The 24,165-nt window shown below is 38.7% G+C and overlaps 1 protein-coding gene across 8 annotated transcripts in view; it reads right to left on the reverse strand.

Annotated features, from left to right (window-relative positions):
* Positions 1 to 24,165, reverse strand: part of MAP7 (microtubule associated protein 7) — a 107,058-nt gene that overhangs the window by 64,317 nt on the left and 18,576 nt on the right. Inside the window, exon 1 of one of the 8 annotated variants that reach the window (XM_026844239.1) lies at positions 19,154 to 19,511. The exons of 6 other annotated variants lie outside the window; for them this stretch is intronic. In XM_026844239.1, the coding sequence (XP_026700040.1) occupies positions 19,154 to 19,166 (13 nt within the window). In that variant the 5' untranslated portion in view covers positions 19,167 to 19,511. Of the gene's footprint in view, positions 1 to 17,711; positions 17,764 to 19,153; positions 19,512 to 24,165 lie in introns of those variants that run through there. One more of the 8 variants, XM_026844236.1, reaches the window with a different exon arrangement.

Here is a 24,165-nt window from a genome sequence, read left to right on the forward strand (position 1 = left end):
CCCCCCCCCCCCCCCCCCCCCCCCCCCCCCCCAAAAAAAAAAAACAAGGCTGCAAGTGTCCAAAATTAAAGTGATACGAACTTTGTAAGCAGGAAAAAAGTTTAAAAATAGGACTATTCCCATCAAAGCCTTATTTCTAGTTAGGTTACTCTGCACTGTCACCTTACACAGCTATGCAAGTTAAGACCTACAACACAGCTCTCCCACTGCATTACTTTTAGGACACACTGACCAGCTCTCTGGCCTTCTGGGTACCCCCAATCACTTTCTTTCCACAAAGCTTCTACCAGCAGTACAGCAGCTCTCACTGGATTCCAAGTTACTAGTCTGCCACATGAAGGACAATTCCCTCACTTCCTATCCCTATTAAAAGACACCTACAATAAAGCTGAAGAGATTGCCATTATCCAACATTTCCCCATCTCTGCTTTCAATTACTTTAAATTCAGAATCACTGTTATCCACTGAACTAAGTGGACTTCTGGCCTTCATCCCATAATTGCTTTAAATCATCTTCAGTCTCATCCTATTGCTTCCATGAAGAAAATTGCATTGCAAGAGAAACTTGAATTACCTAATTTGTGAGAGAATAAATGGGGGCCCATCACAAGAAGAAAAACAGGGTAACTTCAACCTAGCCTATAGATTTAGCAGCTGTTTTCATCTTACAGTCAGTAATAACAGAAATACATTTTTCAAAAAACAATCAAGTGAGTTAAGACTTAAAAGTGGTTTACTCCCAAAGAAACTGCTCTACATAGGCCCTGACAACTGCCTTTAGTGAGATCTTACCAAATAATCAGTAAAAATAAGGATGTTCAAAACACAAGAAGGGAAGATGTGGGGAAAAAATTAATAGTAGTGGTATTGCTTAACACTAACAGTGTAAGGCCTTGAGTGCTCCATACAAAGGAGCATGCAGTAAAATTGACTATAACAGGCTATAGAAGCTATAGAAGATGCAGCTTCTTAAATAATGAAGTACCATGACCTTGTTTACTAAGGAAAAAGTTCATTGTCATGTGGGTTTCGTCTCCTGACTCAGCACCCCAAGCTAACTCAGCTACTGAAAGTAGGAGAGTCTTGTCAACAACAGGCTGATAAGGCAAGTTAAGAATTACACTGAGATAGCTACACTGCTCCTGGTACCTAATTAATTGCCTTCACACAACACCACACTAGGCCACTTAGATTTAGGCTTAGGACATCTGCGGGGATTTCTTTTCCAGAGAGAGGTAAATTCTAGACCACTTACAAGTTAGTGGGACCAATAAAAGTAATGTAGGTAACTGTTTCACTGCTGTAGTTTCCTGGGCAAAGCTCTGCAGTTCACAAATTTTGCAGAGATGTTCTGAGTCTTCCATCCAGCCTTAGAAAAATAAAACATAAACAATGCCTGCCAGTCACTATAGCAACAACCACCTCTCAACTAAAGACAGCAGTAAGATTCACAGAAGCCAGGCTTTGCTTATATAACCTACTCTGTGCAGACAATTATTTCTGAAATGGTTAAAACTACAAAGACTGCGTGCTGTTATTTAGCAGTTAAGTTCTTGGATGCACACATTCAAGCCATTAGTCTAATCAAGACTACACTTGCCGGAGGAAAACAAGCAGTTTTCTGCTAGACTGCCTCTACCTCACTAGAAGGGATGCTGTGATCACTTAGAGCAAGTGCAACACTCCATTTCCTAATTATTCTCCTGTTTTTTATATACAACATACATCATATTACTGTAAGCTATATAAAACAAGCATTTAATGTGGCACAAAATGCAATATTCAGAAACAGCAAAGCAAAAGGCATTTCCTACCATTGCTGAGCAGGGCACAATGCTGAAACACTGACCTAAGAATATATATTTCTATTGGATGACTTATGCTTAATCACGTCAGTCACTGTCAAAAATAAAAACCGTGCCAGGCCTACACTGTCATATTTAAGGATACACAAGACAAACACAGCCACTACCAGCCAAGAGCTCAACTGAATTCTCAAGACACCATTTACCTTATCTTTCAAAGTGAACATCACAGGAAACTGCAAAATTCTATTTTCAATTCAGGGACCAGTTCTTTACCTCTATCCAGCTGCCAGGAAACAGGACTTCCTGAGGAGTAAGGTATTTCTTCACATAAGGGCAGCAAACTAATAGCTAATTACAACACTGCATACACAGAACTGAGGCTGCATAAACAACCTTAATTATTTCTGAGCTCTGGGTCTTTGGAAAAACTATATAAATTAATATGTGTTTAGAAAGGCAAAGTCATATATTTGACCAGGAAGATACTCATGCACAATCTTTAAATAACGCTAACAATTACTTTTACAGTCTTTTTAATATTAATACATCAAATGGTTACAAGAGCTCTTTGGCCTTCATGTTATACAAACAATTCATCACTTCAGGTATGCTAGCAAAACCAAAGTATATTTTTTTCCCCAGGTCCTTTCTGGGACCTTAGGCAGAGTGTTACACCATTAAAAAGTGAAGCTTCTCTTTATATGCTTCTGCACACACACACCCCCCCACACACCCCCACACACCCACACCCCCTCCCCCACCACGCATAAAGCTTTTTTGAAAAGCAAAGCTTATTTCACCATAGAATCTCCGTAAGTAGTTGATTTCTCCTAGAGGCAGTCACAGACTACTCTTTCGGTAGCACAAATATTTGCCCTAAGTTCAGTACTATATGTTTTTGTGATGTATAAAGAGCTGTCAAATCATTTCAAGTCCATGCAGGCTTTCTTTTAGTTCCTTAAGCACTGGTGTCACTGGTTTTCAAAGCACTTGCTTGTTAGCCATCTTGGTGATTGCATTACCTGACTGCCATAATTTGCAGCTCTTAGCCTCTGGAGACATAAATTTCACTTTTTTCCCCTCCAGTTTTCAGGGAAATCTTTTGTCTCTGACTGACTAGCTCTTATTTAAGCACATTTCATTATTTCAAAACCAGTCTGAGAGGATCCAGCTGTATTCAAGCTTTAACAACCCCTGAAAATTAAGTCTTCTAGAGAAATAACATGTAAGAATGGGTTGCTACAGAAAATAAATTAAACCCAATATTTCTTAGTCTACTTTCCTAACAGAAGCAATAACAACCAAATCTTACCTCATCCCATTGCTTTTATTGATATACCCAGGTAGTCTCTCTATGCACCAACTCAAAGAGGGTATTACAAAGTATTATTATCATTGTATTTGATGCCTTAATTACCTGGGGAAAATCCACCATGGTGCTGGTTGGATTGTGCCTAACAGACGGAACAAAGAACAGGGTAAGCGTTAAACTTGTTGCTTTGTTCTTCAGATCTAATTTTTTATTGTTTTATAAGGATGACATGACAGAATATGTAATGTAAAACATCTGAGCACTGCATCATGCTGTAATCAAAAGAAATCTAGATAAACACTGTTTTAAGTATTCAAGAATAAAAAACAAACCTAGAAGTTACTTTAAACCAAAACCCCTAAGTGTTAAGTATTTTGCAACAAATGCCTCTCATTCTTGATGTTAAGACTTGCACAAATCTTTGTATTTGGACTAATGTTTCTAGTAACTAGTAACAAACTGTTTCAAATCCCAGAAGATTTTTAGACAGTGGCCTAGAAAAATGTTGCAATGAAGCTGACATTAAACTGTATCTTCACAACTTTAGGTAGGCAATGCGCTGAGATTGAACAAAACCTGACTTCATTCACAGTTGTTTAGCCTTACTGATGGGAGGGCTATTAACTTCCAAGAGCACTATCATGTGCCTAATTATTTAATAGTAGGTACACGCATAGGCTAATATTAAACCAAGTTGCATGAGCAAGTTTCCCTCTGAGATTACCTAACTCTTCAGTGCTTGAACTTGGAATCTTAAAAGTTAACAAGAAGCAGCTTGCATTATGTACTGACATGTATCAGTCACCTAAAATTAAAAATATACAAGCATAAAAAAATAGGTAACTTTACATACCACTAACCCCCACTCCCACCCCATTATCAAATCAGTTCAGAAAATCTCGATGATGTATCCTCTGGGATAACAGAAATTGATTTGGCAGATTTAAAACCCTGCCACTAGATGGAGAGAACAACATGTTCTGCCAATGTTTTCCACCAACTGCATTCCCACTCCTCTTCCCATAATGAACTGCATCCTTTGCTCCTCTCCTGATCTTACACCCCACTCCATGCCTTCTCAGGCATTGCCTCAAACTCCTGCTCTTGTTCCTGAACCTGCTACTCTGCAACTCTCTCCTGCCTTTCTACTTTGTACCCTTGCAGTTTTCTGGCTAGCATTGTTCCAACCCAAACACCTCTTCCTCCTCCTCCCCACCTCTCTCTAGTGGTATCGGATCACTTTTCCTGCACACCCAGCAGCAGGTACCTGGGCAGCACGGGAGGAGAGGAAGCCTCTATGCTAGTAGTCTGCGTGCCTGGTGCCAAAGCAACCTGCAGAGACTGGAAGCAGTCAGGGAAAGAAAGTCCCACTCAGCCCCTGGAGCTCCGGGGAGGAGCATGCTCGCTTATTCCATGGGGATAGTGAATCATGCGAACACTGATGAGCCCAAAGCATTTGAGAGGAAAGGCTGCTGCTGCCTCAGTTCTGCCAAAAAAAATGAACATCAATATAGCACCCAAATGTTGAATGCATTCCTATGAGGCATGAGCTAACTGTGACTTTATATGTGGCTAACTTGGATGGTTTTTCACAGGGACAGGAGGTGGCGTAGCTCTAAAACCAAATGCATACTGTTCCCAGTTTCAAATCTTTCCTTTAAAGCATGGTATCCTTAAGCCACCCCTATGAGACCAATATTAAGATTTTTTTCAAGAAGCAAACATCCCCATTCTTTTCTCATGTCTCATTCTTCAGCAGTTGGTCCATTTGCTGAAGGTGAACAAAATAAAAAATATAAGGGAGAGAACCTGGCAAAAGAGAAACAGAAGCCAAACCATTTAAATCTAGCAAAGTTATAAAGAGACTGAAACAAGGTTCTTCTAATGGGAAATGTTATGCAACCTTAATTATTTGCCATCTGCCTTGTAAAATTCAAAGCAAGCATGTAAAGGATAAAATTCTCACTTGGGGTTATTTTACTACAACATCACTGAAATGCTTCATGGAATTACAGCTCTAATTCACAATGGCTTCCTCTTTATTGTGGATGGAAAAAACAGAATTTGACCTCTAAGCCACATACTTCATTGCAGCAGCCTAACCATGACAGACTGGTAGCAACAAAAATGAAATACCACTCTCTCTGACAGCAGAGCTAAACATTTAATTTCATGAAGGGTGTTTGAATTCACCCCCAGAAACAATGAGAACATGTTAACTATGTTTTACATAGTAAGGTCCCTGCCTATAAATGTTTTACAAGGATTGCTAAACTAAACTATAGTGTACCATGTATACCTCTATAACTTTTTGTAGAAGGGGGTCTTGGTGCCGAGTGTTGTGACTTAAGTATGTCACCACAATACTTCAAAATCCATTCTATTTCTGTAATACGCATTAAAGACTCCACTTCAGCTCAGAGAAAAAGAAGCATCATATAAAAATATATACATTACATAAATGATGAAAAAAAAAAAAAAAAAAAAAAAAAAAAAAGAGATGAGCAACGTAATGCTGGAATCATGGTATTTGACTCCACACAGCAATGCATTGTTCAGCATGTTTGAGTCATATTTCTGAAAGCCCAGGCAGCCTGTACTGATGCCTGGTAACCAGTGGTAACAGGTCCAGTAACTTCAGACATGGTGACCAGGCTTCCCCTCTTTGCCCTTAATAGGAAAGGTGGGGATGGAAAAGTCCTCAAGACTGCTTCACCTTCAGGCAAGTCACTCCAGTGCTGTCCACCAGCTCTCCTCTTTGCTCACAGAGACAGCTGGAGCCATTAAGTTTTCCTGTGTGTAACCACTGAATGGAACTGGCTCCATATCAACAATGCAATGGTTCCCACAGATTGCCATCAGTATCCCCACACAGATAATTTTCTGGCTTGCATAAATAGTATAAAGTCTTTGCTTATATGGGAGACAGACACCATGTTTGGTTACACAAAACTTGGGGCCATATAAATCAATTACTGCTGACATCAGGCCAGGTACTAACTGCTTCCTGGGTTCCCTGTATTGTACTGGTGGAAATTATTTTTAATGATGCAAATGGCCTTACTTACAAGGCTATTCTTCAAGCCTTGCCTTTTTGATTTGAGGAGACTTCAAGCCTGCTTCAATCCTTCATAAAACTAGTTTTCATCACAAGGGACTATAATACAGACTCAAAATGACCAACTCACCGAGATTAAACACTAGCAGACACCCACTAGAATCTCAGACAAGGCTTTTATAATTAATGGAGTCTCACCAACTGCAAAGAGCTCCAGACCACGGTATTAGTGCTTTTCATCATTCTCCCAGTCTTCCACAGTGAACCAAGGCTAGGACCATTTGCTCTGTCGAGTTTCACTTAAGAGAAGAGCATTAGTTCCCTCACAACCGTGCTCCATAAATCTACTTACACAGTCCTTATCTTCCTGTTGGTCCAGATGGCCATCAGGTTGTAGTTGCTTATATCCTGTACTTGCCTATCTTTCAACCAAACTCCAATTTCTGTATGCATACCTGTTGTACTATCCAACCAGTCTTGGACACTTGTGCTGCGAGTAAAAAATTATTTCTTCCAGAGCATACATCATATGTTACCACTTTATCTCACAACATACCTTCTTGGTAACCTCATGTCTCATCCATTTCACCTATAAGAGTGCTCTATTTTCCACATGAGAGCGAGGTTCCAGGCTACAAAAAGAATGAAGCTCTATGGAATGTAACTAAAACAATATAGTGCACAACTACCTTTCTGGTTTGTCTTCATTCACACAACAGATGTTTCAAGTCGATCACTTTTAAACAGTAACACAGTATACTGCTGTATAAGAGGGATCACCTTGCCCCAAAACCCCTTGATCAGCACAGTCAGGCAACTGGTCCATGCTCTGAACAATTAGGATTCATATCACAACTATACAATAGAGATAATAACAAGATGCACTCTGTTTCTGTTCAAGATTCTTTAAAACATGAGTTCCAAAAACTGAAGTGCCAGCTAACTTATTTTCATTAGTGCTTACCTACTACTGTGCCAGCTTTGCAATTAAAAAACCAAACACCAAACCAACCTTGTCAGCACTTTTTACTTCCAACAAGCATTTCTCTTGCTTTTAATAGACCATCAGTGCCAGAAGCTGATGCAACTAGAGACAAACACTCTGCAAAACCAAGGTTTGCAAGACAGCAGTTTAAAGGTGCCCTCCACTTTTACATCATCCATCAGTTCATATCTGTGAGTAGCAGGTCCAGCAGAGCATGTCCGCATGTCAGTTCATTGCCCACCCACATCAAGAATCGTTTTGAAATGTATTGAACTCATTTCCTGGTTTCTAGCACCCAGCAGCATTGCTCTTCCAGGAAAGTGGTTAAAAGACACCCATGAGTACTACAGCCTGTGACCATGAGGCTCTCTCTATCTGCCTAAAGGCACTAGCATCAGCTCCCCCTTCTTAATCAGGAGGTCTACAGCAGGCACTGACTACAGCATCATCTGTGTTCCTTACTTATAAGATCTCTACTGGCTTGTCACCTGCCCAAGGCAAAACTCCAATTATTCAAGACATTCCTTTATATAGAGCACAACCTCTTTACCTGTCCACCCTATTTTTTCCTCTTCACCCAGTAAATTTAGACCTGAAATGCATCTCAGGGCTCTTCAACTGACAAGCCTCACGCTATGCACAGCCTGACAACAAGCCTGGGGTGGATTCCTTCACATGCTAGGTGTTTAGTCTGCTGTCCATATTCAGCTTCACAAGCCTGGATCATGTCAGATGAGTAGGAAAACTGGTATCATTCCTTTTAAATAGCTTTGTTTTCAAGTAGGTTAGGATGGGATCAGGAACAGTTTTATTTCAGGGCCTAGAAAGCAGAAAAATATATTATGAAAACAAATAAAGCAGCAGATACGCAAGGTCTTCTGACTTCTTGGTCTAACATTACTGTAAAGCTAAATATGAATTGTTAACATTAAAAACAAGCTTGTGATCTTCAGTGAGGTCTCAGGAAACAAGTGACTGAGGAACTGGTTGTAGCCACAGTAAGACAAAGCAGAGGCCTTCCTTGCTAAATTATAATTCTTTTCAGTGCTCTCACACAGTACAGACTATTTTTGACTGGAATTGTGCTGCCTGTAAAGAATACAAAGTATGCTAACCACCGCAGCTCTCCAACAGACTACTTTTTAAATTATTTATCAAAAGAAATGCAATCCTTTGTCAATTGTTGAATATTCACCCAGCTTTAAAATCTGTCATATCTTTGGACACAGAGATCTCTGCTGGGCACTTCTACACCACCTTGAACAACAGCACCTTATTCCAGATAGGGCCACATCAGTGGCACCATGCTAAACCAGAGAGAAAGGGCTGAATTACCCTTCATTTTTGAAGTTCCAAAAAACAACAAACAAAACAACAAAAAACAACGCCAAAACCATGCATTTTCAAAATACATGCAACGAACACTAATGAATGTCACAGTGAACTGATACTTGTACCTGCCTAATTAGCAGTCAGCAGTCCTAGCTGTCATCTCCTCCTAACCTGCAAATTGAGAGCTGTCTAAATTTAGCCATACCAGTTAAACCTCCTGGTAGTGCTACATCTGGATTAGGAAGCAACTATAAATGGGTAATATTAATTTAATTTGAGATTGCAGGGAGAAAACAGATTAATTTGCATCCTATATAAAAATTTTCTTTACATTTGAATTTATTTTGATGACACTAACAGTCTCACAAACCAGTGAGATTTGATCCTGAGTTGGGAATTAATTTGGAGACCTTTTTTCCTGAATAAGTCTCCCTGATCTCTGTTAAAAATTAAATGAAATAATAATATGAATTAAGGCTATCCAGCTTGTTTCCTGGCTTACCAGAAATTAATAAGATTATTTAAATTTTGGTAGAAAACTAGACCTATTCAATTAGACTTTGCTAAATTTATGCAATTTGTTTCCACTTGCAGGATGTGCATTACTTCATTCTTCTTCCCATAGCTGTGCTTAGTGTTTACTGGCATAAAGTAATATATTATTAAGAGCAAAACATTATCATACCACCTCAAAAGAACAGAATTTCTAGTGAAGAGTGCAGATGTCCTGGTTTCATCTGGAAAAAAGTAATTTTTCTTCAGAGTAGCTGGTATAGTGCTGTGTTTTGGATTTAGGAGGGGAATAATGTTGATAACGCACTGATGGTTTAGTTGTTGCTAAGCAGTGTTTATACTAAGTCAAGGACTTTTCAGCTTTTCATACTGCCCTGCCAGCAGATGCTGGGTGTACGCAAGAAGTGATGAGGAGACACACAAGAACAGCTGACCCAAATGACCCGAAGGGGTATTTCAAACCATATGATGTCATGCCCAGTATATAAACTGGGGGGAGTTGGCTCACAGGGGCACCTTGGCTTGGGGATCAGCTGGGCAGTCAGTGGGTGGTGCGCAATTGTGTTGCGCATCACTTGTTTTGTATATTCTTCTATTATTTTCCCTTCTTTTTCTGTCCTATTAAACTGTCTTTATCTCAACCCATGAGTTTCACTTTTTTTTTTTTTTCCTGATTCTCTTCCCCATTCCACTGGGTGGGGGGACTGAGCAAGCAGCTGTGTGGTGCTTAATTGCCAGCTGGGGTCAAACCACAACACCAGACCACTTCTCAATTCCCTATTTGGAAGAATTCAGGTAGTATGCCGAGTTACATATGACAGTGAATATTATTATTTGTGATACATAATACTGAAAAATAAAAAACATTCTAGGAGTTTACATGATCTTTCCCTTGGAAAAATTAACGTTATAATTAGGTGACACAAATTTGTCTGCGATGCTCTCAGACGTGTGCTAGAACAATAAGCTTCTATGGATGTTCCAAGGAAATCTCTTAAAGACATGCTAGTGAGTGATGTAATCAGGAGCTAATGCACAGTATGACTGGTTTTGGAAACTTTGTTCTTCCTCAACATCTAATCTGGGATTAGATATTGTAATGATTAAGAGACTGTAAGCAACCTGGGAGAAGGACACTGTACTCCAAGCAGTTCATGCATCATGCAGCGCCACTATGTGTGAGTCAGGCTATACAATATTCAGTAGGAAGCTAAATAGCTTATATATTTGCATATGTTAACTACTTCTTGCAGCAGTCAAAGCTCCTACCCTTCAAGCACTTCCTCCTATACTTAAGTTTAGATCTGTGGCCCTTCTTGAAGCCAAGTGACCACTATGCATAAACTCAAGCACATTCAGACTCTTCATCAGAGCTGGATCTGAGCTGTCGAGAATCCACAACTGCCACAGAACAGACTCTTATTCTAGGTCTGTCTGACAAAACAAGAATGTAAAAGCAAGTCACAGGGACAGTCAGATAACAACCATAGACTCCTCTGAGATTTACGAATCCCAAGGAACTATAGTAGCTGAATGGAAAGAAAATGCCTCTTCAATTTCAGTAATATCATCCAGAAAGTCTTGAATATGTCCCAAATTAACTAGTGTCTAAGTGCTACTATAGGACCAGTTACCATTTTTCCCCCTGAAACACTTTTAAAACAAGTCTTGTGAGAGCTTATCTTTCTAAGCACATGAAATGCTGGACAATCAACTATAATGTAACATGTATGTTTTTCATATTTATTCATAAAACTGCTTTCAGAAGTATCCTGTATGTTTTTTAACACTCTGCATGCCTGGTGAAATCTGAAGCTCACTGTGTTCCATGGATCATTAACTATTAACAATTCCTACCACAAAACCTTCTGGATACAAAGAAGTGCCCAAGATATCCCATCCCACCCCCTACCTCAGGATGCCTCTAATCCCACCATGAAGATATGACAGCTTCTTCCCCTACAGCTGCAGCAGCCAGAGGTGTCTCTGGCTGTTTCTGCTAAGAGGTGGCCAACCAGCCAACTGCATTTAATTCAACACCGCCAAAAGGCAACACACCACCAAAACTCATTGTAACACAGCAGGCATCCCAGGTTGTCATGTTCCATCCTATCCTTAAAAGCAAATGGTTGAAAATATTTGCATTTATATTCCTTTCCCTCCTTTTGTCTAAGCCATGCAAGTGACCTGAAGTAATAAGCGTGGGCTGATTAATTGCTGTATGTGTTCCCTTCTGCAGAGCTGAAAGGTCACTTGGGGTAAAAGCAAAGGGTGACCTGACATACAATACTAAACACTCCTGTTTTTAAGCAGCCACCTTGTTCAATGAACCACACACAAACCAAGAAAGAGTTCTTTTCACTACATGCACTCAGGCTTAAATGGACCAGCTGAGAAACAGTTGCTGAACTACTAACTCCAAAGATGGAGAAAAAGCTTTATGTGGGCCTCCCTCCACAAAGATAAGCGCTTAATGGCATATTAAAAAAGTAGACATCTTAGTGCAGATTTCCAAGGATTTCTCTACATTTACATAACAGTTGGCAGCTCTCTCATCTGTGGTTGGGGCCTTTTGTTGTTGATTTTTTTTTTTCCTGGTCTTCACAAAACCACCTGCAATAGTGTACTTGCCTTTACAATTTTGTCTGTGAAGAAGAGATGTCCAACTGCATCTATGCAATACTGCCAACAGTCATTGCTAGTATACTGCTGGGTATGAGGCCAAAGATGTAAAAAATAGAAGCAAACATCCCAAAGTGGTTTAATCTGAGATTACATTCTAGAAATACAATTTCAATGCCTTCTATGACATGACTTTGTTACATTATTACTGTATTTGTTTAGTATTAAAGTGCAGGCAAAACTTCAGTGTGCGTGTTTTCCAGAAGCACTTCATGTTATGCCGATTGTGGACTTGCTGAAGATGAAACCCAGCAAGAACAGAATAAGGCAACACTGAGTTAAATCAGAAAATCTAGAAATTTCAACCAATAAACAAGAAATATTTCATTCTCCCACTCCAAAGTCATCCTCCTTGTTTCCACAAGTAGAAAAAATTTACTGTCAAGAGGTTTCAGCTCCAGTAATCTCCAATAGAATCCCCTAAATCCCACTGAATCCATTCCTAGTTTTGCCCATATTCGGACTTTTCACAAAACTAACAAGAGAAAGCAAGCTTCGAATCTAGCAAGATGATTACATAAATGAATTTTTCAAGGTATATAATTATCAAATTCTTAAATCACTTATTTCAGAGTCTGTAACAAGAGAAGGCATGCAGGCAGGCAGAGATGTGTAGATTAAGCAATGTAAATGTTAATTAAGAGTTGGAGAAGGGAAAGGAAATCATGCAATCCCTCTGCATTAGCATGTGGAGCCCTGGGCCCAGTCACCACATGGTGAGAGAAAGCCTTTCTTAGGGAAAAACAAGTAGAAAGCAGAGCTCAGGCTTAGGAAGAGGAAAAGTCAAGTTCAAATTTATTTTTGCTGTTTCCTGTCCTCACCCTTTTCACATCCTTCTCCATGCCCAGGAGACAGGAATATCAGTTTTTAACCAAAAAAAAAAGGGTAGATATGGATGCTAATACACATTCTACACCACACAAGCCCGGAGAAGTTCTGTGGCCATTGTATTAGCCAACTGGGAGGCTAAAGCAGTGAGGAAAGAGATATTTCACCATAACTAGACAGAATTGGTAGAATGGTTTTTTTCCAGGACAGAGGAAAAGGCTTCATAAGTCACGGGTACACCACCCACTCCAGGCTGACAAACTGAACGAGGTCAGACTAGTACACAGAAAGCTCTACATAATGCACAAGTTTGCAAGCCCCTGGGAGTCTGAGGTCACAGCTTCATTAAGCAAAAAGAGCTTACTAACACTGGCTGCAAGGCTTGGGGGACCAGGTCTCACTTGGCCCCTGTGTGAAAGCTGCAGAAAATACAGAAAGGGCCTAAGACCACTTGGAGTATCACAGTCTTGTTTACATGTCATGTTAGGTGTATCATTTTGGTGGGCTGTAGTCCTACAGAATTATCATCTTTGCTTTCATGTATGCATTCAGGGTATTAACGTCTGCAAGACTAAGAGCTACAGTTGTGTTTGGTACAGCTGAGGGAAAGATTTGGTTATGATTTAATTTGGCAAAGCTAGCAGAATGCCCCCTCCAAATCTGTCCTTGTAAGACTACCAGTACTCCTCTGCCTTTCTGTAAGTATAGATTAAAGCAGCAGAGATATATTTATCATGGCACGAAACAATTGCACACTTCAGCACAAATACAGTGTGTTTTCCACAGCTAAAAGCACACAAATAATCTGTGGCTGCAACAGTACCTATTTCGTAATAACCTAGTTTCTGAACTACTCATCTGGCAGGCCCAGCAGCAATACTTCTTGTTCAGGACATTCCTAATGGATGTAACACATTCAAACCTCCTACTCCCCCGTCCCAATATCCCTCTTAATGCGCTCTTTGCTTGCTCTGCAGTTCAATGCAGTAGCCTAGCTGAAGCAGCATTAAGAAATTGAGAATAGGGGCACGTCACCAAGCTGAAAAGCTCTCTCAGTAAAGTGAGCAGAGTGGGGCGAAAGATCTGACTGTCACATCACCAGATTTTTAAAGATTAAATCTGCCATGTGCCGACATGCCTAACAGCGACTTGTCACTGAAGTCCACTGAGAAAAACTCCACTTAAATTACTACATCTACAGTATCAGCTCTCACCTCCTACATGTCCCTCTTAAGAACTGCCCAGTTATCCTAAATTTTATCAGGAAACAAACACTCCCAGAATACTAAGACATCCTGTCATATTTGTACGGTCTTGCTAAGAAGACACCAAAGTTTAGTGTGTCATCAATAAGCTAGTCACTTATATGCTTGCTCTTTTCCAAGTGCTATTTGCAGGTATTAGAGCAATAAACAAAGAATGTTAAAGTAGGCTTTGCAATAAGAGCCTTGGGAACACCAGATACTGTGAACTACCAGCTTGAAAGACTTTTTCAGCTTTCAGTGAAGAATCTCTCTGACATCTCTTGAAAATCTTCTATATTCTAGTATACATTTTGTCCTTCAACTTGTTAGGAAGGACCTACAGAGTTATGATAACTAGGGAAGCATAAGGAAGCTTGGAATGCATCTCAAGACATCACATTAAAATTCTGTGTCCAAAAAACAGGCTTCATCACTCCACAGTTCAGGTAATTTTTTTACACCCTACCAAGCTACTTAAGATTTCTCTGTGTCAATACTCACATAATTTCAGCCCCTTGAGTGCTGCAGGTGGTAACAAAATTAAGTGAGAAGGCAGGCCCAAATGCTTGAGTACTCGAGAACTGACAGCAGAGAATAAGTGGTGCACGTACATCCTCAGAGTAGTTGGGCAGTACCCACTGAGGCTATACTTGCTCTGCACTCTTCCTGTCACTGCTGAACACAGTATATTCCCTTGAAATGTATATATTTTATAAATAGATAGCAGAAGAGTCAGAACAGGTTTTTCTATTTGATAAATTTAAATACCTTTTGATGCTATTCAGATGCTAATTTGAGGAAAGACTGTTATTTCTGCATCTAGTTGGCTCAAATTAAGCTCTAGTTAACTGCTGAAATGCACCAGGGATAAATTTTAGCTACCAAGTGATTTAACTGTAAAAACTTAAACGTGCACCAACTCATTTGCCTCTTTTTATGATTAAAAAAAGTGCAGGAAACAAGCACACTGAAATAGTATGCCTTTCTTCCATTAATCACCAGCTATATTAAATTATTTCCAGTTATCTGGACAAGAACACCAATGCTTTGTTACCATCTCTAGAGACACTACTGTAGTTCTATAGATAAAAGAGCCAGTTGTCCTGCTAAAAAAAAAGAACCCCAAAACAAAAAAAAAAACCAAAAAACCCAAACAAAACCCCAAAACACAAGCATGCTTCAGTCTATATAAGACTGATATCAACATCTTTTCCGTCACCTTAACCCTGTGCCCCAAAGTGTTAGTATTCCTGGGTTCTATTTACATACAGTTAAAACTTTTTTGAATCCTGCCTTCAGTTAGGCAGCTCAAGTATTCACAGGATTTGAAGATAAAGAAATCAGCTTCCTATCTTTCTTCCTTGACAGAAGGAAAGTTTGAAACAGTTAGTTAATCAACACCAACTTACACATTCCAACATAGCCTGGAAAAAGGTATGATACAATACAAACTAAAAGAAATAAAACTTAACAGACAAGTCAACATCCAAAGGGACACCACAGTTCCCTGCTGCTTGATTTTTTTTTAAAAAAAAAAAAACAAAACAAAACCAAACAACACAGCTTTGAAATAGGTTTTCACCTCCAAATTCAATGATGCATCCCTGCGTCATGACATTGGTTTCAGCACCAGGTAAAAGCCCAAATCCTAGTGTGGGATTTTAACTCACTGTAGCCATCTGTTTCAAGAGGATTATATGGATTTTTTTTTTTAAGTGCTACACATTAAAAATAGCAGGAAGTAATTTCAAATGCTTTTTCAGTTACCTTGTGTTAAACATATCACCTTTGAAAGTCAAAGCTACATGACCCTGTAAATTTGCCATGCCTACTGATGTCCTCTGACATCTTAAAAAAACCCCAAAACAATACTGCAAAATTAGAAGTAGGAGTTGTTTATTAATATCTCCACATTTGTATTTCATGACTAAAGGAAGAACGTACAGTCCTTAGCTAAGCTCAGCTATCCTCAGGCTTTCAATTAATAGCATAATTATAATTTCCAAAATGGTATAACTGAAAACTTTGTGGGTTTTGGTGTGGTTTTTTTTTTTTTTGACAATTTAATGATGAAGTTTTCCAAAGAACATTTGTTACCAAATCTGGAAGTCTTATTTTGCTTCATGCATTTACTGCATGCTTTCAAAGAAAAAGCTGTGTATTTATTTCATGCAGGTGAATAAATGTCTTTTTCCAAGATGTTTTGTTACTGGGCAACATGAGTATTTAAAATAATTTACTGCTTAGGAAAAAAAAAAAAAAAACAAAACCAGCAATTTTGGTTGTTTTGCTTTAGATACCTGAAACAGATCTACTTTCTGTCTGAACTTGGACTTGCTCTGCACACATGAGAAAAAATTGTTTCCATTCTATCTCCATAGGCAGAACAAGCAGCAATTCTGTGAGTACTCTGTCTGTATTCTGATCTACAGATTTTTTTTTTTTTTTCTTTTTGACCAAGGAATCTGTACACCTTTTGGTAGATTAAAAAAAGAGACCAAAGGAAAGAAGCATTATCATTCCTATTTGATCAAATAGGTAGTTCAGTTATTGAAGATGTATGATGGGCTTCTCATCCTAGTAATATCACACCTCCCTAACCACAAGCAGGATGGACACAAGTGAAGTTATACTTTGTTACATGACCCCCAGTTTTTAATAGTCATTTCAAGTGCCAAACATTCTATTTCATAGGAACAGTATCTTCAGTTGCCCCTATTCAGTGTAATCTTTCTGTTAATAAAGAGCTGCTTTGCAATTAGGCCGGGGGGCAGGGAAGACAAGTACTTAGGAGATGCACATAGAAACTGTGAATGCAAAAGCTACTCCAAGCCTCCTCCTCCCCCTGCATCATTTTACAAAGCCTTGGCCTCTGCTTTTGTTTCCCATTATTGAATGTTGGTCACTATACATACACTTTAAAAACTGTAGCATCTCTGATTTTGTTAACACTGCCTTCAAGTGCATGACAGCACTGGACAACAGCAAGGGAATTCTAAAAACCTCATTTTGTATTTTCTCATTGTAAATACCAAAGAATTTAATACCAAATGTATATTCTTCTTTTATACTAAAATAGCCTCAAAATATAAGTATTTCCTGTTTAATTTGATAATGCTATCATGTTTGTTTATTTTCAAAAATAACCGATTAAAGAAATTATATCAACATAAGTTATAACAGCCTAAAGGTTTGCTTTTTTCTATCAATTCATGCAATCAAGGCCTTATAATGTAATGCTACCTCTGTTCACATCCTCCAATAATGTTTCTCTTATTATACTTCCATTTCTACTTCCAACATTATCTGATAGATGCAGAATTCCACTGCTTTTGCAACCAATATTAATCTTTTAGAATAATTCAATTTCCAAATATTTTGGCAGTGATACCACAGATTAAAGCAACAGACTTTCACATCTGAAGTTCCTAATTATGTTTGGAATTAAACTGAGGTAGGTGGTCCTCTGCTTACTTCCACTGCTTGTTCCTCTCACAACTACTCCACAGCTCAGCACCCCCTTGCTTCCCCTCCCTAAATCCTCCACTCCCAAAAGAAAAAGTTTGCAATCTAAACTCAAGAATAAAAAAAGGAGAAAATCTTCTAACTATCAGGGAAGATAGTTAAGTGTGCACGTGCAGTACTAAGCCATCAAGTAGTGCTAGCAATCCTTTATTTCCAGGAGCAGTAGGTTTCACTTGCCCCATTTAACTGATACAGTCAAAAAACCCCATTATCATAGCTTCGCAACATGATTTGGAAATTAAATAACCTTTCACTCAACTCACTTTCAGAACAACTCCAGTATGACAGCCATGGTTTAAGGAATTTGCAGACATCAAATCAGGCAACACTTACTAGGACCCGTAATTGTGTGATAAGAGCAGACTGCAACCTGTGCTGGGGCTGTGCTCTCTGGAATTGGACCGAGAGGTGGGCAAGCACTTACAGATCACTGCTGTGTGCCAGGGCAGGCACCACAACATAAGGCAACATCTGGAGGTGCTGACCCCTCAGTTTGCAAGATGTATGTTGGCTTCCACCCCTCCATATTAGCTCTAAAGCCCGACACACCTGACACCAAATGTAAAAAAACCCAAAACAAACTGCTGCAGCTGGCAGCTGGGATACAGAAGATGAAGAAAAGCCACATCTCTGTACAGGCACTGTGAGCTGCCAACACCACAAGGGGAAATAAGGGTCAGGTGCAGGTGTTATACACAGAAAGCATGATAGCATCAAACTACTAGTCAACAGCAGGCTACTTCCAGGTATGTTAACTAGCACTTATAGCAAAGGAAAAAAGCAATTCATTTATTACTTCAGAGATAGTTCACAGCAAACCAAAAGGAGAACCCACATGGCATAACCCAAAGTTTACAGAGTAAACACAGCAGGCAACTACTGAAGAGGAAAACAGACATGCTGAATGACAAAAAAGTCTGCAAAAAAGTATCTTCATCAGAAAGATTTCTTTTTTTAAAAAATAATTTTTGCTGGTTTTAGTCACCAGAAAATAAATTAAGTTGTGGTAGAAGGGAAAACACAAAAATATTACTCTTGTTTTCATGCTCTGCACGTACAAAATTGAACAACTAAAGAGATTAAGAGTTACAAAAAGCTCAGTTAGTTCCCCATTTGGGGAATAACTCCTCAGGCAGAACATCCTCCAGTGGTCTGGCCTAGGGTGAATAAAGGAATGGAAACATCCCAATAACAAAGTTGCTACTGCTTTTGGAATTGTGATTGTTGCATTGTAGCTGTTTTAGCAACTGCAGTCCCTAGCTTATATAAAAGATTTCATTACAGGCAAACAGGCCCCTTCCTGTTCTGCATATTAACATCCTCCGTTTCCATGAGTCTTGCAAATTTGAAGTTAAAACTAATTAGACTGAATGATATTGTGAACAAGTAGATAATTATACTATATATCAAGAGTATGACTACTTACAGTCAAGAAGTCAAGTAAGAAACCTAGTGTTTTGGAAAACAATCAGTATTGAATTAGTTATTAATGATAGATGCTGAAGAAAGACAAAACCTTCAATTTGATATTAAAAAAAAAAAAATCAAATCAAAAGACCAGTGTACTCACAGATTACTCTTCTGCCACCCCTTGAATCATGTTAGAGTCTTTACAATTAATTCAAAAGCGGAAGTACAAAAGTAAAACACTACGTGAATAGTGTTTAGAATAGAATAGAATACATGAATATTTAGAATATTTTAGAATAGAATAGAATACGTGAATATTCACTACGTGAATAGTGTTTAGAATAGAATAGAATACGTGAACACACCTAGAGATAATAGTGGTTTCCATTTACAAATTTTAATTGCAAAGGCATTTAAAAGGATTATTTCTAGAAATATGAAGATTGAGGTGCTTACCTATTTCATCCATTATATTCAGTACTGTACACTCATTTGCACTGCAGAGGTCTACTGTGAATCCATAGTATGATCCATATCACCCCATATGCATGATTTCAGTCTCCCATCCTACTAAAAAATTCAGACCAGCAACTATGCAAACCTGGAGTAGAAAGGAGGTGTCACAGAAGGAGAATCTGCAGCTTCAGAAAGTGTCAAAATCGCATGCCATCGAAATATCCTTTCGAGGTCAAATCTGACCCACTCTCACCATTTCTGGCCCAGCATCTGATCAAAATGGAATTTGTCACATCCACAGCATCGTGAGATTATATGCAAGGATAGAAAGGGGGGAGAAGTTTGCTGAGCACTTCCCTGTGCTCTGCGTCAACAGATTTGGGCTTAGCCTCTGTTAAGCAGCTCAAGCCACCAGTTATTGGTGCTGGCAGCTGTCTACTACACTGCCCCACTTCCTATTTCAAAACACACTGCCTGGGAGGGAGGCCTTGGTCAGCCAGCTCCAACCTGTCTTCAAATGAAACGTTAACAGGACAGTGGAGCCTCCATGTTTGCCTTTGACAGTCCTTCAATAGTTTAAAAATACCCCCTTCTTTTCAAACAGCTTAGTGCAAAGACCAGTTACAGCAATACTAAAAAACCCCCAATATATATTTCAAGATGAAAAAACTAAATTGAGGTGCAACCTTGATTTTAGTAAAGGATTTTTTCACATATAGATAGACAGATTGTTTTCTTAGGTATTTCTAAGATATTATTATTGGGTATACTATTTGGCATTTTAGCATTTCTTGGACATCAGGTAATTTCTGACATGTTTCTGTTGGCTTGATAACAAACGAGCCTTTTCAACAAGCACAATACAGTCAGTGTCAATGCTTTGCCCAATATTACAGCATATCAGTTACTAGCAGCTTAACAGCAACTACTACTTTCCCCATCCTCAGAAAAAATGCTAACAGTGCATTCAATCCAGATTTTAAGAAATACCTGTGCTACAGTGTCACATTTTCTATGTCATGTTTTACTTTGGACTGTAAGATATAAAACACATCTATGTAATATGACCAAACATAATTATCTTCTGAAATTCCTCATTATAAATTTAGTTACAAAATAATTAAAATCAGTTTTGTCACACCAAAAAGATCATGTCATTGTTAGACCTCCTACTTCAATACCAACAGCTTATAACCACTCTGGTTCTACAATGAACATTTGTTAAACCATAATGACTACTGTACTCATGTGTGACACAAGGGCTCCCACCCACTCCATATGCTGGCCAATCCACATGAGCTTAAGAAGGCCCTGTCACCACTGTCAAACCTGGGCTCCAATGTGAAGAGCAGCCTTGTGGCTATGATATGACCAAGGAGCCTGGGAAAGTAGAATTGAGCATCTGGTCCTGCCAGCACCTTCCCATATACCTGTAACAATGATAACCCCTGGAGCACTAATGCCACTTAGCCTCTCACAACTTGGATCTATACTTGCAGATGAAAACGTTTCTATTCTCCACTCTTAAGCACCTCACTTACTCAAATTATTGGTTCTGATGCAAACATTCTCCTTTGCCTCACAACTGGTACGAATGGGCTCAAATTTTTGCTGGGGGACTTGGCTACTTTCTGATGTAAATAGTAACAAAGGCTCTAGAGCTCCTCCTGTGAAACCGTGCACCTGAAGCAACAAGGTTTTATGGAATATTAGGGAAGTAGATTACTAAACACTGCATACTTTGAGTTGCAAACTCAGAGTATTAGCATGATCTTTGATTATGAATACTAAAGATTAATTTATTTTACCATCCTTGTTCAGATGATGACTTGGTAACTTGCTCTGCAAGTGGTCCCCCTGAGGTACAACACAAAGTATGGAAAGCACACACAAAACCAAAACCAAGCTCATTCAGAACATGTCCAAACCCACCTCACTGATACTGTAATACAGAAGTAAAAACCTAAGTAGAAAACAGGTTAAGCTAACCTCCGCGCAACAATCTTTCTTAAAAAAAAAACCCAACCAAAAAAGTAGTGTTTATGTATTCTAATACATTCACATTGCAGTTCAGATCACACAGCCCAAAGAGGTAAAAGCTATTCTATCAGCAACATGTAGGGTAAATTAACTTGCTAATTCACTTCCTAATGCATAGTTCATTGAGCATACAATTACATAAAAAAGGAAAATGAAAACTCATGCAGTCAAGCATGTAATTCACAAGGGTTGTAACATTTATACAGAGCTTTTTTAAAAACAGTGATAAATACATACACTTTTTTTTTAAAAAAAAACCAAACCATATCATTCACCCTTAAATCAGTCACATGCACAGCGCTGAGCATATGCCATCCTTCTTTAGCACTGCCAGACAAAAGCTAGTTGCCAAAAATAGCCACACAGTGTGCTAGCGCTGCTGCAGAATGCCCTAGATACATTCAGGCCATGGAGACTGAGCAGATCTGCCACAAGAAAGGGTTAAGCTTCATAATAGGCCAGGGCTGAAAACAGGGAGGAAGACAAATTTACATCTTTGAAGTTAATTTTTAATAAACGTTATTCAGTTGAGTTTAAAATGGAAAGTAATCTGAAAACTATTTTCACGCAGAGCTGGATTGCATGTGTATATACACAAAACATAATGGGAAAAGGGTGCATTAAAATACTTGGTACAGGTTTTCTATGAAAAGTCAGGTAAAGAAGAAGGTGCCTTTTTTTTTTTTTTAAAAAAAAAACAAAAAAAAAAACCCAAAAAAACCAACAACAACTATTATACAGACTTGACTTCACAAGAATACAGTCCCAAACTTTGATAGATGATTCCCCTATTCACTTTCTCTATTGTTTTTTAAATTTGTTTTCTTCCTACTGTTTTCCTTCTACAGAGATTAGGAAAAGCTAATAGTCAATGTTTTTTTCTAGAACAGGTAAAATATTATACTATAAACCGGAAGAGCTAAACAAGTAAAGATCAGTGTGCTAAGTGTTTACAGGGATCAAAGACTGATCACAGCTCAGTGTGCCAGACTGACCCTCTCGTGAAATTTCAGGCTAATTCACAATTTATCTTTCTCCACCATCCCAGTACTCCATTCAGCATGATAGAAGTCAGCACTTTGAACCAAAAATGATGAGAGTTAACAGCGCTGCAATAACAAACACAAAACACACTTATCCATGATAAAAGTAGGTTGCAGTAGGGTAATGCAAGGTGTTAAATGAACTAACAAGCTAGTAACTCTGGGAGTCATCTTCATAAACTTCAGCCATCTGTTTCCTACAGATTTTTGATGCACTAGGACAACAAGTGTGTGTTTCTCAGTAAAATACTGTGACCACAGTTACTGCATTTTAATTTCTGCAGTGGAGAGGGCAGTGGTCTGTCTTTCTAATGCTATCCAAGTTATCTCCAAGGAAGAAAGCTCAGTCTGAGTGAAGAGATCATGGCTTGTATCAATTGACCAAGACAAAATGGATTTCCCCTGATTAGCAGAGGTTTGACCTACACTGGCAGGCAAGGCTTCACCTTTAGCCAGCCAGATGAGCAGCAGAAAAACCAAAAGCAATCTCCACCCATGTCCTGCACCCATAGCGGCATGAGGGACTTCTTATACTGCCAGTGAACCACCCGTCATTTAAAACAAACAAACAATCACACCTACTACCAGCTTGCTCTTATCACTCAAGGTTACACCCTTCTTTTATTCCCCGAAATCAATGCGATGGAGAGCAGAAGGCATGGAGACTTTTCTTTAGCTGAGACAGACTTTCCCACATGTTAAAGTTCAGACATCAACCTTTAAAGTGTAAACATTAGCCTACATCATCAAGGTCCTTACAAAATGACTAACGATAGCAGTACAGTATTTAGTGAGGAAGCTACTGTTATAGCTTGATGCTTATATTTGCATTAAATATGCCTATTTCTACAAAGGTTCAGCACAGAAAGCATTGAACAGAAAAGAAAAAGGAAAAAGATTCAAGTGGCAGGCAAGACTTGGTGTTTGTGTCATTCTGCACTTCTACTGTATGCCTAGTGCATCACCTATGTAAAAGCAGCAAGCTCTTTCTCCTCTAACCTGTCTTCAAAAAAAAAAAAGTGAGAAGACTTGTTGAAAAACACCAATACCAGAAAACCAAAGAACCCCTGAAAAATTCAAGGATGTACTCTGCTGTCTATCCTAAGGAGGAAAACTTAAGCAGGCTGACAATATTATTAAAATTGCCTGAAAAGTGTATAATTCAGTCAGTGTTGTCTAACAGCAGTAGAAACAATTTTAGGGGAGATTTCATCACCAGTTATATCCCCTGGACTACCTCTGCTTCATTATGGCTTTTGTTATATTGACCACTGTCAGCGAATATAACCCTAAATTTAAACACTAAAAGTGAAAACCACTGCTACAACAATTTTTCCAAGTCTTAACAAACACTTTTACTCCAACTCCTTTTAAAGAAGTATGAAAAGATCTACAAACAATATCTTAAAAACACTGTAAATGTAGGAAACTGTCCATATGAAGTTTTCATCATATTTCAGTCTACTAGTCTTAAATCAGAAGACAGTGATATATAATATATATAGCTACTATACATAGCTTAGTATTTATAAACTTGGTCCCCCAGCCTCTGGCTCTGTAAGACTTCCATTTGTGAAAACTGTATAATCCTGTGGAATTAACAGCAAATAGAAGTGTCATTCTTTCCTTTGTGTTTATAAAAGTCTCAATAAATTAGCCTATCAGTTACTTATCATACATGTACAGAATTATTAATTTTTTTCCCCCATTCTTCAAATGTCAAACCATAAATGGATATTTTTTAATTGCTTTCTTTTTGGTAACCAGAAGCCAATCACATTTATTGGACTGAAAACTCTCCTGACAAGATATCTGCTTCCACTGTATATTCAATATCCTCATGAAATTATTTTAGTTCATTAACAGGAAAAGCTCTTGAAAATCTGAACAAGTAGTAACTTCCTTCACTGCACACCCCCCCCCCCCCCA

This window comes from Athene cunicularia, assembly GCF_003259725.1.
Source record: "Athene cunicularia isolate RWA chromosome 3 unlocalized genomic scaffold, athCun1 chr3_part1, whole genome shotgun sequence".
NCBI classification, from domain to species: domain Eukaryota; kingdom Metazoa; phylum Chordata; class Aves; order Strigiformes; family Strigidae; genus Athene; species Athene cunicularia.